Consider the following 18966-nt stretch of genomic DNA (forward strand, 5'->3'; position numbering starts at 1 on the left):
TTTTCAGATGATACCAAACTCTTTCGGGTAGTGAAAGCCAAAATGGATTGTGAGGAGCTCCAAAAGGACCTCTCCAAACGAGGGGAGTGGGTGACAAAATGTCAAATGAGCTTCAATGTTGGCAAGTGTAAAGATATGCACATTGGGACAAAAAAATGCAACTTCAAGTATACATTGATGGGATCTAAGCTGTTGGTAACTGACCAGGAAAGGGATCTTGGGGTCATGGTGGACAGCTTGTTGAAAGTGTCGACTCAATGTGCAGCAGCTGTGAAAAAGGCCAATTCCGTGCTTGGAATCATGAAAGGGATTGAAAATAATGCTGCTAATATGATTATGTCCTTATATAAAACTATGGTGTGGCCACACCTGGAATACTGCGTACAATTCTGGTCACATCTAAAAAAGGACATTGTAGAACTGGGAAAGGTGCAGAAGAGGGCAACCAAGATGATCAGGGGCCTAGAGCACCTTCCTTATGAGGCAAGACTACAACACCTGGGGCGGTACCCTATTCACCCCCATGGCTGGGGACAGGGGGAGTACTAGTCCATAATATCATAACCCAGACAGAGAAGGTATTCCATTGACCAGCCATATAATGGAAGCTTTTCATTAATTAAATGAATCCAGCCAGAGGGATATCCATCCTTAAAAATTAAGGGAGCTCACCTAGAAGGAAAATAGATTAGTTTCAGCCAAAAGTTGGAGATATGGATCCAGGCACAAGTCTCCAAACTTAACAAGCCTGCTTCCAATCTCAGCATCTTAAGACACACAACAAGGGGTTGAAAAAATAGTCCTAAGAAATTTAGACTGGACCCTCTCAAGTGGATGAAAATCATTATATATCACAGAGCAGCAGACCCACTCTGCACCCACCTCTTCCATGGCCATTGTCCAGTGCTTGGCTGCTTCCCCTGAGCACAGGACTCCGTTGGCTCCTCAACTTGGCTCTTCCAGTCAAAGGTCACTGCCAGCCTTACTCCTTTTAGCCGGGCCTACACTTCAGGGTCATATGATGTCATGAGTGCTTCTGAGCATGTTCAGAAAGTCTCATGTACCACTAAGTACCTCCCCCTAATAAAGTGTCCATTTCTATGATTATTTACAGTGTTATCTGCTTTGGGAGCCTGCTCTGGCTGAAAAGCAGAGTAGAAATAGAACAGCACACGCTGGCATTATCAGGGAGTTGCACTATCAGGTAGTCCTGCCTGTGGGCTTCCCAGAGGCATCAGGTGGGCCACTGTGTGAAACAGGATGCTAGACTCAATGGGCCTTGGGCCTGATCCAGCAGGGCTGTTCTAATGTCTTGTGAGACTCAGGTCAGACCTTGTACTCAGACATGCACTTCGCTGACTTCTCTTGGGTCGTTCCTCCCTCACAGGGTAGTCGTGAGCACCAAATGGGTGGGAGAGAAGTAAGATACTCTATCCCAAGTCCCTCGGAGGAAGGGCAGGCTAGAAATGCAATTATAAATCCTGACTCAGCTTTCCGGAAGCATGAGTGCAGATGAGCATGCACTGATCAATCCCAAGCTTATGGTTATTTCGTATTCACAATCTCTAGCCTTTCGCAGAAGACGTCAGGAGGAGGTTAGTGGGCATTCCTTCTGCCGGCCTCCCCCTTTTTTCTCTGATGGGTGGGGGTCAGGCCAGCCCCAGGCTTGCTGAAGGCTCCCTCTCTACCCACTGGCTGTCTGACCTTCCTAATTAATAAGATACTCCACCCCAAGTCCCTTGGAGGAAGGACAGGCTAGAAATACAATTATTCATCCTGACTCAGGTTTCCGGAAGTGTGGGTGCAGATGGGCATACACGGATCCACAACGAGATTATGTTTATTTCTATAGCAGCTAAACTGGAATAGTCCATGTGCAAAGCAATTTCCAAAAGGTGCCCCCCCTTCCATTTCTCTCTTTTTAAAGTCACATTAAAAAACACACTCTCTGCTCCTCCCTTCCTTCCTCTGACTCAGATCTTTCCCCATTCCTTCCTTCCCTATCTTTCTCCCTTCCTTTCTTTCCTATTGGGGAAGGAAGAGGAAAAGCAGCGTGGTGCCCCTTTGCCTTCCTTCCTCTGCATCTGTCTTTGCGGGAAGTGGGTGCTGGTGGGTGGGCTTCTGGGATTCCCCTGAAAAGTGGCCCATCCAGGTTTACCAGGAGTAGCCCGTCTCCCACTTCTTCATGGCAGGGCTGGCCCGAGGATGTCCTAATGTATTATCAATGTCTCCAAAATGGTGAAAGAGTGCTAGAGAGATTTAATCAGCAAAATGGGCATGTGTGGTTTATAGCCATGCTGGTTGGGGATGATGGCGGTTGTAGTTCAAGAGGATGTTGGAGGGGGCTCGAAACCATTTGGTTGCTTATCCTCCTCTCTAGAAAGGCAAGGGGACAAACTTTGCATGTGATTACACAGGAACATAGAAAGCTGCCATATACTGAGTCAGACCATTGGTCTATCTAGCTTAGTATTGTCTACACAGACCGGCAGCAGCTTCTCCAAGGTTGTGGGCAGGAATCTCCCTCAGCCCTATCTTGGAGATGCTGCCAGGGAGGGAACTTGGAAAATTCTGCTCTTCCCAGAGCAGCTCCATCCCCAAAGGGGAATATCTTACAGTGCTCACACATCAAGTCTCCCATTCATATGCAACCATGGTGGACCCTGCTTAGATAAGGGGACAAGTCATGCTTGCTACCACCAGACCAGATTGTTTTGGTGAGGGAAATTTCGTACTTTGAAAATGATGGTGTGTCCTCCTCCTGTTTCACATATGCCAGAAACCAACACAGAAGTGTATTCAGCGACAATGAAAAGAAAGAAGATGCCATTTAAACACTAAGATACATCAGTCTGTTTGAACCACATATACACATTGATTGGTAACAGACACAAAAATGGATGGTAGCCCTGAGACTGAAGTTCTTTCCACGTGCCAAAAATGTATATGGTTTCTACCCTGCATGAGTTTCTTGGTGAGTAGCAAGGTGTACCCCCCTATTGAAGCTCTTCCCACATACCAAGCATTTATATAGTTTCTGCCCAGTGCGGGTTCTACGATGCACACTAAGATTTCCACTGCAGCTGAAGCTCTTCCCACACTCCAAGCATTTATGTGGTTTCTTCCCAGTGTGGATTCTATGGTGCTGATTGAGATTTCCACTCCTGCTGAAGCTCTTTCCACACTCCAAGCATTTATGTGGTTTCTACCCAGTGTGGATTCTATGGTGCTGATTGAGATTTCCACTCCTGCTGAAGCTCTTTCCACACTCCAAGCATTTATAAGGTTTCTCCGCAGTGTGGGTTCTATGATGCACAGTTAGATATCCACTGCAGCTGAAACTCTTTCCACACTCAAAGCATTTATGTAGTTTCTCCCCAGTATGGGTTCTATGGTGCACCTTAAGCTCTCCATTTGTCCTGAAGCTCTTTCCACACTCCAAGCATTTATGTGGTTTCTCCCCAGTGTGGGTTCTATGATGTGCAGTTAGATTTGCACTGCAGCTGAAGCTCTTTCCACACTCCAGACATTTATGTGGTTTCTCCCGAGTATGGATTCTTTGGTGTGCAGCAAGATTTCCACTGCAGCTGAATCTCTTTCCACACTCTAAGCATTTATGTGGTTTCTCCCCAGTATGGGTTCTATGGTGCAGCTTAAGCTCTCCATTCGTACTGAATCTCTTTCCACACTGCAAGCATTTATGTGGTTTCTCCCCAGTGTGTGTTCTATAGTGTCTAGCAAGGTTTCCTTTCAGGCTGAAGCTCTTTCCACACTCCAAGCATTTATGTGGTTTCTCCCCAGTGTGGGTTCTACGATGCATAGTAAGGGAGGCACTCCGGCTGAAGCTTTTTCCACACTCTAAACATTTATGTGGTTTCTCCCCAGTGTGGGTTCTATGGTGAACAGCAAGATTTCCACTGCAACTGAAGCTCTTTCCACACTCCAAGCATTTATGTGGTTTCTCCCCAGTATGGGTTCTATGGTGCACCTTAAGCTCTCCATTCGTGCTGAAGCTCTTTCCACACTCCAAGCATTTATGTGGTTTCTCCCCAGTATGGGTTCTATGGTGCATCTTAAGCTCTCCATTTGTCCTGAAGTTCTTTCCACACTCCAAGCATTTATGTGGTTTCTCCCCAGTATGGGTTCTATGGTGCACCTTAAGCTCTCCATTTGTCCTGAAGTTCTTTCCACACTCCAAGCATTTATGTGGTTTCTCCCCAGTATAGATTCTATAGTGCAGCTTAAGCTCTCCATTCGTACTGAATCTCTTTCCACACTCCAAGCATTTATGTGGTTTTTCCCCAGTGTGGGTTCTATGGTGAACAGCAAGATTTCCACTGCAGCTGAAGCTCTTTCCACACTCCAAGCATTTATGTGGTTTCTCCCCAGTATGGATTCTATGGTGTGCAGCAAGATTTCCATTCCGGCTGAAGCTCTTTCCACACTCCAAGCATTTATGTGGTTTCTCCCCAGTATGGGTTCTATAGTGCACCTTAAGCTCTTCATTTGTCCTGAAGCTCTTTCCACACTGCAAGCATTTATGTGGTTTATCCCCAGTGTGGGTTCTATAATGTCTAGCAAGGTTTCCTCTCATGCTGAAGCTCTTTCCACACTCCAAGCATTTATGTGGTTTCTCCCCAGTGTGCGTTCTATGATGCCTAGTTAGTATTCCACTCGTGCTGAAGCTCTTTCCACAATCCAAGCATTCAAATGCTTTCTCCCCTGGATGAATTTTGCACAGAGGTTGAAAGGTAGTTTCAGAATGGAAACCTTCCCTGCTTCCAGGGTAAAGGCTTCTTTCCCTCTCCTCCTGCATCATTCTTTGGACTCCCTGCTGGGAAGCAGATGATCCATTTCTGTTCCTCCATTTTCCTCTCCGTTTTTGTCGCTGCTGTTTCCTCTTTCTCCATCTGGCACCTCCCAACAATGCTCCGCTGGGTTCCCCCTCATTCTTCCTCTTCCAACTGTCACCGGCTGGAATGAAGAGAGAAATCTGGTCAGAAAAGATTCTTTCAGGAGAACTTATGTTGGAAATGCCAACAAGAGGTTGGCAGCTTTTTCCATAGTTTTATGGCCATGTGATCATGATACTGGACTCTAATTAAGGAAAGAATAGGAAAGATATTGCAAATAGGCCTGGCTTTAGACACACTTTGGTATTATTGTATGGGGGGAAACAGATACCCAACAGATGTACCAAGTTGGCTCTATGCTACCTGCTGCCAGAACGTGCTGTGCCAAATGCCGTAAGTTAAGAGCTGCTCCTAATGTTAATGGCAGTAATGTAGGGGGCTTGCTGGCAGCTCAGGGACGGGCTGCTGCCGGCACCCCCCACCTGCCCCGGCGTGCCCTGCCACACCCCCGGCATCAGGTGCAGAGTGAAGTGAAGGTTGCGTCCATCTCCAGGAAGGGGGGATGTGTGCCCCATTGTCTGCTCCCAGCCGCTGCTTCTTATGCCCGCTGTGTGCTTCCTTTCTCTCCTTCCCTCAGAGGCCTAAGCTGGCAAACAAGGGGCCCTGCCTCGTGCTCCAAACCAGAAAGCGCTCCTTCTGTCGGCTGGCTCTGGGAAGTGGAAGAGGGATGCCCTAGCCAGGAACAATGAAGGAAACATTGGATGCCTCGCAGACCGCACAGACTGTGTTCCTCTCGTGGCTGTTGCCAGAGCCAGAGGAGGAGTGGGGTGTTCACTGGGCTGAATCCTGGCCTGCAAGGGGTTCACAGGAGGCTGCCACCAGCCACTTTCCCTGAATGTGGGACAAAGCACTCTCTCCATAGGGTTTCTGGGGTTGAAGTGGCAGAACCCTCCCTAGAAGGGGCTTGTTATGGCCAGCATGGCCAAACGTAATGGACTGGACCGAGAATTTGGTTCAGAACTCAGGCTTATTTCCAATAGCAATTTTCAGATCAGAGAAACACTGGTGCAAGGCCTACTCAACTCTGAATGAAATGATTAACTCTCTTGACTGCCTCTGTTAATTGAATTGTGAAGGTAGCCTTTTCTCTCAGTGTTTGTGAAGACAGACAATTAGCTTGCTCTGAGATAATCCCTTTCCTCCACTGACAGGCTGCTCATCATGATGTCACCTATTGTTCTGCCTTAGTCAAATGTATTTAGCCTCAAACATGCACCCCTTTTACTGTGACTTTAAAATAAATCAATATAAAAGAGACGTAGAAACTGCTAGAGTGCGCGGCCACACCCAGGGAGCTTTGATTGCTAGCAAACTTTAATAAAGCTCTGTTTGAAAGTGTGATACTGGTGCCTGGTGTAAATTACCTAACCAGAGAAAATGAACACAGGGAGAATCCCTGACTTCCAACAATTCTGGCGAGCCAGCCAAGAGTCAGCCAGCCAGTCAGTCTTTAGTGTTACGGTCACCGACCAGGACAAAAAGCCAGCCAGGAGTCTCTTGGTTGCCCAATTAATAAGTGAAAAAGCAAAGAAAATTAAAAATTGGACTGCGCCAGGCGATGATGAACTACACGGCTTTTGGCTTAAACACCTAACAAGCCTTCATAAACAACTATCAAAACAGTTCAATCACATTTTGCAAGGAGGTGATATTGAACAATGCCTAACAAGTAGCAAAGCCTATTTGCTCAATGGCTAACAAATTAGCAAAGTCTCTTTGCTAACTGGGCAAAGAGGCACCTTTTACCGTGGTGATTCTCTTTATTTAGCAGGGGGAGAGGAACTGGCTCTATCCACCCCCAGCACAGGACCTCCAGTGACTGTTGCTGGTGTGTGTCTTAGGTTTCTTTTTAGAATGTGAGCCCTTTGGGGACAGGGAGCCATCTTATTTGTATGTTATTTCTCTTTGTAAACCGCCCTGAGCCATTTTTGGAAGGGCGGTATAGAAATCGAATTATTATTATTATTATTATTATTATTATTATTATTATTATTATTAACTGGGAAAACTAATCTCATAATGAAAGACCCAGCAAAAGGTGCATTTCTAAGTAATTATAGACCGATATCCAGCCTGACAACCACATTCAAATTATTAACTGGATGAATAATAGCAGATGAAGTAATGCAACACTTATTAACTAACAAACAGCTTCCAGTTGAACAGAAAGGAAATTGCCTGAACACCAGAGGCACAAAAGACCAGCTGCTGATTGACAAAATGATTTTAGAAAATTGCAAGAGAAGAAAAACCAATCTAATTGTTGCATGGATTGACTACAAGAAAGCCTTCGATTCATTGCCTCACACATGGATACTAAAATGCTTAGAAACAACTGGTGTCAGCAAAAACATTCAGATATTTATTTTAAAAAGCAATGAGCATGTGGATTACACAGTTAACTATCAATGGCGAGACACTTGGACAGGTTAGCATTAGAAGAGGCATTTTCCAAGGCGACTCACTATCCCCTCTGTTGTTTGTAATCGCCATGATCCCACTTTCACAAATACTAAACAAAACAGGCCTCGGATAACAAACATCTAAAACATCAAGTAAAATAAACCATCTGCTGTACATGGATGATCTGAAGTTGTATGGAAAGTCCCAGTCAGAAATAGAATCACTGCTTAACACTGTCCGTATATTCAGTAGTGATATAGCAGTGGAGTTTGGACTAGACAAGTGTGCTACATTAATAATAAACAGAGGAAAAACAACAAAAATAAAAGGAATAGAACTGCCCAATGGAAGCAAGATCAAGAAGCTGAAAGAGAAAGAACGTTACAAATACTTGGGCATGCTCCAGGCTGATAACCGCCTTGGGGTTATCTTTTTAACGAAAGGCGGTATATAAATGTAAAAATAAATAAATAAATAAATAACATCGCACACACTGAAGTTAAAAGAAAAATGGGAAGTGAATACATCAGGAGAGTTAGAAAAATCCTCAAGTCCAAACTCAATGGCGGGAACACCATACAAGCCATAAACACCTGGGCTATACCTGTTATCAGATACACTGCAGGAATAATAGACTGGAGCCATGCAGGGCTAGAGACGCTACATCGTAAGACCAGGAAAATAATGACCATCAATCATGCTCTGCACCCCCGCAGTGTTGTAGATAGGCTATACCTCCCTCGCAGCTCAGGTGGAAGAGGAATGCTGCAAGTCCATCAATACAACTGGAAAATCAGACATCACCAAGACCTGGCAGTGGCGTAAGAATGTCAGCTTGAAGAAAGAAACTGAGGGTTTAATACTGGCTGCACAAGAACAGGCACTAAGAACAAATGCAATAAGAGCAAAACTCGAAAACTCAACAACAAACAGCAAGTGCCGCCTTTGTAAAGAAACAGAGGAAACTGTGGACCAGCTAATCAGCTGTTGTAAAAAGATCGCAGACTGACTACAAACAAAGGCATGACAAAGTAGCAGGGATGATACACTAGAACATCTGCAAAAAATACAAGCTGCCTGTAGCCAAAAATGGGTGGGACCATAAAATTGAAAAAGTTGTAAAAAATGAAGATGTAAAAATATTATGGGACTTCCGACTACAGACAAACATCTGCCACACAATACAACAGATATATCTGTAGTCGAGAAGAAAGAAAAACAAGTCAAAATAATCGACATAGCAATACCAGGGGATAGCAGAATAGAAGAAAAAGAAATAGAAAAAATCACCAAATACAAAGATCTACAAATTGAAATTGAAAGGCTGTGGCAGACGAAGACCAAAATAATCCCAGTGGTAATTGGCACCCTGGGTACAATTCCAAAACAACTTGAAGAGCACCTCAACTCCATAGGGGCCACAAAAATCACCATCAGACAATTACAAAAAGCAACTAGGGCAGCTTTACTGGGAACAGCCTATATTCTGCGACGATATCTATAACAATTGACAATAAAATTCTGGCATCCCAGGTCCTTGGGAAAAACTCGATGTCAGGATAAAACAAACCAGTCAACAACACCTGTCTGACTGTGTAAATAAATAATTAAAAAAAATAGTGAGAAGTAATGGTTTGACTTTATTCTGAGGAATATAGGAAGCTGCCATATACTAAGTCAGACCATTGGTCCATCTAGCTCAGTATTGTCTTCACAGACTGGTAGCGGCTTCTTCAAGGTGGCAGGCAGGAATCTCTCTCAGCCCTATCTTGGAGATGCTGCCAGGGAGGGAACTTGGAACCTTCTGCTCTTCCCAGAGCGGCTCCATCCCCTGAGGGGAAGATCTTACAGTGCTTCCCTAGGCCCAATCACTGGGCCTAAGGAAAGTTCAGTGTCTTCTCTGATTGTTACAATATGCATGAAATTAACACAGAGTGTGAATAGGGCATGGAAATATAGCACTTAGCAATAGCAATAGCACTTACATTTATATACCGCTCTATAGCCAAAGCTCTCTAAGCGGTTTACAATGGTTTAGCATATTGCCCCCAACATTCTGGGTACTCATTTTACCGACCTCGGAAGGATGGAAGGCTGAGTCAACCTTGAGCCCCTGGTCAGGATTGAACTTGTAACCTTCTGGTTACAGGGCGGCAGTTTTACCACTGCGCCACCAGGGGCTCATATGCAGTGAGAAAGCAATTTCAGCAGAGCCAGCAGTCTGTGAATGTGCTGACAGGCAAACTAGAAAGTGGAGACACACAGCTCTGAGTGCAGACAACTAAGATGGCGCTACTTAGGCTAACTTTGACTAACTTAAAATAAACGCCTTATCTCGCCAGTAACAATCCCCCCTCGAGGCTAAAGTGAATGAAATGAATTGGAAATGGAATGGAATTTCAAGCCTTGCTAACATGATCGCCCATATACTGTAAGGCTATGTTCGGCCACATCAGGCATGGGCGGAGAAACTTAAAGAGTGGGCGACACATGGAAATTAGATTTGGTACACACTGAATACCACAGCATACAAATATAAGCAAAGGTATTATAACTCCAAAAACCAAAAGCAAGGAGCTCCTGGCTCTCAGCTATCAAATCCGTTCTCTTGAGACCAAGGTGGCAGATCTGGAGAAGCTCAGAGAGACAGAAGGACATGTGGACGAGACCTTCAGGGACGTGGTAGAGGCATCCCACTCCAAGGCTGACAGCTCCTCTGCTGTCAGGGAGAATGGAGGTCTCGGGCAAGGAGGACATCGGTCTGAGGAAGAGGGAAATGCTTCTTTAGAAGGGACCTCTTCCATGGATGATGAGCCCATATCCTCTCGCACAAAAGATACCCCTCCGGGTGCTGGGGCCTCATTGTAGTGGGTGATCTGATCATTAGAGGTATAGAGAGATGGGTTTGTGACCCACGTGTTGACCTCATGGTGGGTTTTATGATGACTAGTTAGATTTCCGCCCGTCCCGAAGCTCTTCCCACACTCCAAGCATTTATGTCGTTTCTCCCCAGTGTGGGTTCTATGATGACTAGTTAGGTTTCCACTCGTCCTGAAGCTCTTTCCACACTCTAAGCATTTATGTGGTTTCTCCCCAGTGTGGGTTCTATGGTGCACACTGAGATCTCCACTCGTCCTGAAGCACTTTCCACACTCTAAGCATTTATGTGGTTTCTCCCCAGTGTGGGTTCTATGATGCCTAGTTAGTTCTACACTCGTCCTGAAGCACTTTCCACACTCCAAGCATTTATGTGGTTTCTCCCCAGTGTGGGTTCTATGGTGCACATTGAGATCTCCACTCCTGCTGAAGCTATTTCCACACTCCAAGCATTTATAAGGTTTCTCCCCAGTGTGGGTTCTACGGTGCATAGCAAGGTGTGAACTCTGGCTGAAACTCTTTCCACACTCCAAGCATTTATGTGGTTTCTCTCCAGTGTGGGTTCTACGGTGCACCGTAAGATTTCCACTGCAGCTGAAGCTCTTCCCACACTCCAAGCATATATGTGGTTTCTTCCCACTGTGGGTTCTGTGATGCACAGTGAGATATCCACTCGTACTAAAGCTGTTTCCACACTCCAAGCATTTATGTGGTTTCTCCCCAGTGTGGGTTCTATGATGCAAAGTGAGTTCTCCACTTGTCCTGAAGCTCTTTCCACATTCCAGGCATTTATGTGGTTTCTCCCCAGTGTGGGTTCTATAGTGCACAGTGAGATGTCCACTTGTGCGGAGGCTCTTTCCACACTCCAAGCATTTATATGGTTTCACTCCAGTGTGGGTTCTATAGTGCGCAGTAAGATTTCCACTGCATCTGAAGCTCTTCCCACACTGCAAGCATTTATGTGGTTTATCCCCAGTGTGTGTTCTATGATGACTAGTTAGTTTTCCTCTTGTGCTGAAGCTCTTTCCACAAATTGAGCATGTTTGTGGTTTCTCCCCAGTGTGCATTCTATGATGCATAGTAAGACTTCCTTTTGTGCTGAAGCTCTTTCCACATTCCAAGCATTTATGTGGTTTCTCCCCAGTATGTATTCTACGGTGCACAGTGAGATGTCCACTCGTGATAAATCTCTTTCCACACGCCAAGCATTTATGTGGTTTCTCCCCAGTATGGATTCTATGGTGCACAGTGAGTTCTCCACTTGTCCTGAAGCTCTTTCCACATTCCAAGCATTTATGTGGTTTCTCCCCAGTATGGATTCTATGGTGCACCTTAAGCTCTCCATTCGTGCTGAAGCTCTTTCCACACTCCAAGCATTTATGTGGTTTCTCCCCAGTGTGGGTTCTATGATGTGCAGTTAGATTTGCACTGCAGCTGAAGCTTTTCTCACACTCCAAGCATTTATAAGGTTTCTCCCCAGTGTGGGTTCTGTGATGCAGAGTGAGTTCTCCACTTGTCCTGAAGCTCTTTTCACATTCCAAGCATTTATGTGGTTTCTCCCCAGTGTGGGTTCTGTTATGCACAAGGAGTGGTCTACTTGTCTTGAAGCTCTTTCCACACTCCAAGCATTTATAGGGTTTCTCCCCAGTGTGGGTTTTGTGATGCACAGTAAGATTTCCACTGGACCTGAAGCTTTTCCCACACTCCAAGCATTTATGTGGTTTCTCCCCAGTGTGGGTTCTATGATGCAAAGTGAGTTCTCTACTTGTCTTGAAGCTCTTTCCACACTCCAAGCATTTATGTGGTTTCTCCCCAGTATGGATTCTATGGTGCACCTTAAGCTCTCCATTCGTACTGAACCTCTTTCCACACTCCAAGCATTTATGTGGTTTCTCCCCAGTGTGGGTTCTATGATGTGCAGTTAGATTTGCACTGCAGCTGAAGCTTTTCTCACACTCCAAGCATTTATAAGGTTTCTCCCCAGTGTGGCTTCTGTGATGCACAGTAAGATTTCCACACGTGCTGAAGCTCTTTCCACACTCCAAGCATTTATGTGGTTTCTTCCCAGTGTGGGTTCTATGATGCAAAGTGAGTTCTCTACTTGTCTTGAAGCTCTTTCCACACTCCAAGCATTTATGTGGTTTCTCCCCAGTGTGCGTTCTTTGATGCACAGTGAGTCCTCCACTCCTGCTGAAGCTCTTTCCACACTCCAAGCATTCAAATGCTTTATCCCATGGCTGAATTTCGCACTGAAGTTGAAAGCTAGTTTCAGAATGGAAACCTTTCCTCCTTCCAGGGAAATGGCTTCTTTCTGTCTCCTTCTGCATCATTCTTTGGATTCCCTGCTGGGAAGCAGATGATCCATTTCTGTTCCTCCATTTTCCTCTCCGTTTCTGTCGCTGCTGTTTCCTCTTTCTCCATCTGGCACCTCCCAACAATGCTCTGCTGGGTTCCCCCTCATTCTTCCTCTTCCAACTGTCACCTGCTGGAATGAAGAGAGAAAACTGGTCAGAAAAGATGTTTTCAGGAGAACTTATGAGAAGAAATGGTGGAAATGCAAACAAGAGGTTGGCAGCTTTTTCTATAGTTGAAAAAGTATCATGTGATCATGATACTGGACTCTAATTAAGGAAAGAATGGGAAAGATATTTCAAATTGGCCTGGCTTTAGACAGTTTTTTGTATTATTGTATGGGGGAAAATAGATACCAACAGGTATACCAAGTTGGCTCTAGGCTTCCTGCTGCCAGAATGTGCTATGACAAATGCCGTAATTTAAGAGCTGCTCCTAATGTTAATGACAGTAGTGTAGGGGGCTTGCTGGCAGTCCAGGGACTGGCTGCTGCCGGTACCCCCCACCTGTCCCTGCGTGGCCTGCCACTCCCCCGGCATCAGAACACAAGGAAGGGGAATCACGAAATAAACCAAGCGAAAAAGGGGTGGGGGTCGGGAAATCTCACTGTGACTACGGCAAACATATATAAGAATAACATAAAGCAGCCAAACAGTGAAAATTCATTTTGACAAACAATGAACTAAAAGTTGAATAATCTCTCATTACTGACACTAATGAACAATAAATCATTAAACCAAACACAACACTTCAACATGAAACAAGAAGAATGATATGTACAATAATACTCAAGCCATCACGATACAAAAATATTAACATGTACAATGACAGTCAGAGATTTCCAGAGGAGGTGCGACTGAGCAAGGTGAAAACAGGGCTGCAAAATGAAGTGGGCAAGGTTCAATGTTGTCCATGCAGTAGTGGAAGTTCCAAATTACAAAATAAGCCACATCAAATGTAGCCTCAATAGAGTGGGGAAGTCATCAGTCACAGACTATTTTCACTGTTTGGCTGCTTTATATTATTCTTATATATGTTTGCCGTAGTCACGGTGGGATTTCCCCCTCCCCTCCGCTCTTTTACACCCTCAGCATCAGGTGCAGAGTGAAGTGAGGGTTGTGCCCATCTCCAGGAAGGGGGGATGTGCACCCCCTAGTCTGTTCCTAGCCGCTGCTTCTTATGCCAGCTGGGTGCTGCCTTTCTCGTGTGTGTGCGTGACGTACTAGGTTTGTAGCAGGTGCATGCGTGCAACGGCGGCGCATGCACAGACTAAACTTCCGCATTTCTGGCCAACAACGGGGGAAGGGGCGGCAGGGAGTTACACTGCCACCCCATGGATTTTGGAAAATAACGGAGCGCCGGCGGGGAAAAAGTGGCAGGAGGGATAAATGCCCTTGAAGAGCCACCTCTCCCCCTGCCCCCTAGCATCGGACTGCAGCTCCACGATTCTGTGGTCACCACTACTTGGAACTTGGTAGAAACACTCACAGAGTGACCACCGATCCCCCGTGAGCCTCAGCTTTGCCACCCAGAGCTCCCTCTTGCTAAGTGGGTCTCTGGTCCTCTTCCTCCTGGCCTAGGAATGCTACACAGAAAGGACACCTATAGCCCTGTCCTCGGACCCTTCCTCTTGGCCAGGAGCAAATGCCGGGAAAACTGGCCTCTGTCCCTCACTCCATCCTGCAGAGCATCCTGCTCAACAGGCTTCCTCTCCTTTTCCAGATTAGCCTTGGGCATCTGGCCAAGGCTCCCGGGAATCTGTCCAGTGTTACCTCTAACAGGGATTCCCAGATTTTGTTGATTACAAGTCTCAGAATCCCCAGCCAAAGGCCACTGCAGCTGGGGATGCTGGGAGTTGTAGTCCACAACATCTGAATTCTGGTTAGAGGCAACACTGAATCTGTCCTTTCACTTGCCTTCTCCCCGCCCCCCCCCCCACCTGAGCAGCATCTGCTCCACCTCTCTGGAATGCAGGCACCTGTTCCAGTACATGCCACACACTTGTTTGCCTCCCACAGTGTGCTACTTTTTCCATCCATCTCTCCATCGGCTTTCTCATCCCTTCAGACCCACCTGTTCTAGGAATTCTCTTTCCTGCAGTCTCTATTGTTTTCAGCCATTTTCAACAGTACACACATTTGTCTCTAGACCACACTATCTAGGAGCTCCATCTCCAGGACTCCATGGTTTTTCCAATATTTTCATGTTCCTAATTGAATGTACTCTTGTTTTGCTCTCTTCTCACCTGTATAACTTATTCCGGCTTTTCAGTGGTTGCACCCCATTTATAGAACAGCCTCCCCAGTGGGGTTCACCCGGCACCATCACTTTGTTCTTTTAGACACCAAGGGATCTTTCAGACAGGGCGTTTCATGCCTTTAGCTCACATCTCCTCCGCAATGGAGGGTGTGCGTTCACATATCGGGCAGATTTACCCCAAAGTCCCTGTGAGCTATCAGGGAGCACTTCATACACAATCCAGGATTTTCAATGCGCATTAGAGTGCAGCCCGATTTATATCAGGGGTTAAATAAAAAATCCACATTTTGCATTAGTTTTTTGGGACAACTTTGAGTTCGCAGTCAGCCTCACAGAAAATGTGTGGTAACGCCTGCTGGTAAAGATCCCATGGAAATACTGGTTAGCACTTCCTCGTTCCCAGCATGCTCCTGGCCTGAGGCAGAGGGCCTGGGCAATTGGCGGGAGCGTAGGAAAGGCAGCACGCTGCTCGCCTCCTCGTCCCGCTGACCCGGCTCTCAGGCCCTCCGCCTTCAACTCCCGATTTAGAGCAGCCTGGTCATGTGGACAAGCCTTCTTTATTGCATTGGCTCTCTCTGGCCCACAAGTGGATCAAACTCAAGACCCAGGCAATATTTGCACCACATGCTTACCCGGTGATGGAGTCAGACCGGTCTCTTTCTCCTTTTACTCTCCCCCTCCAGGGAAAAAGAGGGTGCCTTACCCAGTGAGGCCGGATTCCCACCGTTCTCCTCCATCTCTTGGCTATGCAGGGCTCCTTGGTCCGGATCCGGCAGAGCCCACTCCTCCTCCTCCTCCATGAAATGGACGGCCACCTCCTCAAAGGGCTCCTAGCCAGGAACAATGAAGGAAACATTGGATGCCTCACAGACCACACAGAACTCTCCTGTCGCGGCTCCTGCCAGAGCCAGAGGAGGAGTGGGGAGTTCATTGGGCTGAATCCTGGCCTGCAAGGGGTTCACAGGAGGCTGCCACCAGCCACTTTCCCTGAATGTGGGACAAAGCACTCTCTCCACAGGGTTTCTGGGGTTGAAGTGGCAGAACCCTCCCTAGAAGGGGCTGAGCAGAACAAGGCCTCTGAAGGCAGGTGACGAAGGCAAGCCCAGCATGAAGAGCAGCCCATTTCACCAACAAGGGTTCATCCTCACATTCAGAAGGCAAAGGTGTGCCATAAGAACACGTGTCTTTTCCTAGAGCCAACTGGAAGCGTGAGGGAAACATTTTCACTAACCAGGCGGATTTAAGCAACACAGTGCAGGAAAGCAACACATCTAGCCGGACTGGTCCCTCTAGATCGCTACTCACAGCCAGGGGTCGGCTTTCCTCCCTGCCCTTTCCGGCCTCTTGGCTGTGGCCTTCCTCGGTTTCCCCAGCAGCTTTGCAGGCAGCTGCTTCCTCCACACTAAAGGAAAAGCTCTCTCCTCTTCTGCTGGGGTCTGGGAGTGTCGTTCCCACCAGGTCCTCTGGACTGGTGCTTTGGTTTCGATTTTCCCAGGCTTCTCCCCTCGTTAGGAAAGGCCCACAATCCCAGCAGTTGCTGCCAGTGAGGCCTAGTCATCTCCCTCCCACCCTTCCTAACACTGGAGCTTCTTTCCCTTCTAAGCACAATTCAAAGTGGGGAAGGGAAGGGTGGGGGATGTTCCCTACAGGGTCCTCAGCTGTATGAATATACTGCCTTTCAACACAAGTGCTGCAAGTGGTTTAAGCAGCAAAATAAGCATTGGACGGTGGTGAAATGGTAGGGGTGGGGAAGACCCCCCCCAAACCAGCATCTGCCAGTTATATGCATCCCCTGTACTAGTGTGTGTGTGTGCATGCACATGCGTATGAGACAGACAGACAGACAGACAGACACACTATCCCATTCAGACCTTTTTACACCACTGGATGCAGGAATTGTTCTCTTGGCCAAGCAGGGTCCATAGCAGGGATGCCCATAGTTGCCAGCTGAGTTTTTTCAGTATCTGGTTAATTTTCAAGTTCTCTCTTATTCCAGAAAGTAGGTATCAGGAGCTTAAGAACAACGTCATAACGCCCACCCTGATACCAGTCGAAAGCCATTACCAGAGCTCCAGAATCCGAGTCCAGATCAAAGATCACCACTCACCACACACACACACACACACACACAAAATATTTTTTGGAAGTATTAGAAATGTTCTGGGAATCAACCCCAAGAAATGCGGGGAAGAGGAAACACAACTGGATTGTCCTTCCTGTCCTTCTGCTACAAGAAGGACTTGCAGAGGCCAAAGTGCGTTGAAGAGTAAGAAGAGAAAAGCCCAAGAAGCTTGCACAGAACAGGGGCCCTTGATATGCTGGGGGTGTGGGGGCATTTCTTGGCATTTCTGTAGAAGGGGGCACTGGTGAAGGACTACGGCAGCTCAGCTGCTCATATTTAAAAAAAAATATGAATTGGAGCTCCCCCCACAAATAATAAGGCTCCCTTACCTAAGAGAGTTTCTCTCCTCAAGCAAAAGCAGGCAACATTCATATTAAATTACAGATTACAGCGATCCTCATGCCCACCTCCTCTCTTGCCAGATGCAGGCTCTCACTACCATCCCAACAGGCAGCAGCAACAGTGACAGATTATTACCCAGTGAAACTCTCCTTTGAGTGTTAAGTGTCTTGCATGTTTTACAGAAACATTCAGTCCATTGACACAACCCTTGTTGCATCTGATCCTGCTGCCACAAACTGTTATGAGTTTGGACCACAGGGCCAGAGTGCATTTCGGGAACGGGGTGGGGGTACACAAGCCCCAGAGAATCCACACACCTTGGCAACTGATCACTGAGCGCACAAACCCGCAGGGCTGGGACAGAGCGCATTAGCCAGATGAGTAACTGGGGTGGAGGGCAGGCAGGGCACATGCCCTAGGCGCACTTGAAGGGGGGGCACAAAGTGCCTGCCATGTCCCGCCCCCCCAAATTCTTTTGAAATTTTTTCTGAAAACAATTTTTTTTTAATCAGGGGCAGCAGTGGCGGCCCCTCCCCCTCCCCCTGCGACTCACCAGTCTTGAGATCTGTCCAGGCGGGGTGGGCGCTCTCCCACCATTGGCTCCTGGAGAGCAGAGCCATGCCCTAATCCCTCCCAGAGTCCCAACAAGCAGCAGAGGGCTGGGTGCAACGTGCCTCTGGCTCTGACCCCTCCCCGAGCTCCCTCTCAGTCCTCGTAGTCCTCTCCCCTTCCGCTTTGCTAACATGTGAAGGCTGGCTGCTAGAGCCTGCTGAGTGCATTTGTTCATTTCACTCTGCAGCATGGCGCCTTCTTGGGAGAACCTGAAGCAGTAGCACAGCAGCTCTCCTTTCCCCAAGCTCTGTCCGTGCTTGGACCGGGACCCACCGTGCTGCTTCTTGGTTGGGACAGGGGGTGGCGAGAAAGTGAGGAAGAGGAAGAGGAAGCAGCCACCGGGGACTAAATAATGGCGCGCCCCTCTGTCTAATGCTCTAGAGACCCTCAGCGGACCCTCCCCACCAGTCCTTATATCCACGGCAAGTGAGGAATAAGAAAGACCAGAGAGGTTAAAAAAAAGACAAAAGCCACACAGAGGTTACTTCCAATCAGGGGCGTAACTACAATAGGGCAAGAGGAGACAGTTGTCTTGGGGCCCAATGCCTTGGGGCCCCCCCCCAGAGGCAGGTCACATGACTGACTCTCCCGGTCGCGCACCCGCCCGGGCTTCCTTCAGTTGTATTCATTCTCCGAAACTGATGTGAGAGTTAAGACCTGGAGCTACCAGAACAGCACGTCTTTCTCTAGGACCATGAAATGACTTGCATCACCCACAATTTACAAAACTTTAAAAAAATAATTTAGGATGATGTTCTGTTGTGGCACATAGGATATCTCTATCTATCTATCTATCTATCTATCTATCTATCTATCTATCTGTCTGTCTGTCTGTCTGTCTGTCTGTCTGTCTCACATCACTATGCTTTTTGCTACCACTATTTAGCCTCATTTAAGATTTCTTTATTTCATAAGCTGAGCTTTAGTGGGGGGGGGCATTTTAAAGTCTTGTCTCTGGGCCCACTACAACCTTGCTATGCCCTTGCTTCCGATTCACGTTAGACTGAAATGCCTGGTGCATTTACTCGGTGGAGCTCCAGGAAGCAGCCTCCTTCACCCAGAAAAAAACCACGGAAGCTTCCACAC

General features: G+C 47.0%; 1 protein-coding gene across 1 annotated transcript in view; it reads right to left on the reverse strand.

Moving 5' to 3' along the window:
- Positions 1 to 4667: 4667 nt before the first annotated feature.
- The window catches only part of LOC128350638 (zinc finger protein 665-like), a 36113-nt gene continuing 21814 nt past the window's right edge, over positions 4668 to 18966 (reverse strand). Inside the window, exons 4-6 of the mRNA XM_053309026.1 lie at positions 15508 to 15634; positions 9986 to 12678; positions 4668 to 4974 (exon numbers count right to left, since the gene is read on the reverse strand). Of these exons, the coding sequence (XP_053165001.1) occupies positions 4816 to 4974; positions 9986 to 12678; positions 15508 to 15634 (2979 nt within the window). The 3' untranslated portion in view covers positions 4668 to 4815. The remainder of the gene's footprint in view (positions 4975 to 9985; positions 12679 to 15507; positions 15635 to 18966) is intronic.

Source organism: Hemicordylus capensis, chromosome 3 (assembly GCF_027244095.1).
Source record: "Hemicordylus capensis ecotype Gifberg chromosome 3, rHemCap1.1.pri, whole genome shotgun sequence".
Lineage (NCBI taxonomy): Eukaryota > Metazoa > Chordata > Lepidosauria > Squamata > Cordylidae > Hemicordylus > Hemicordylus capensis.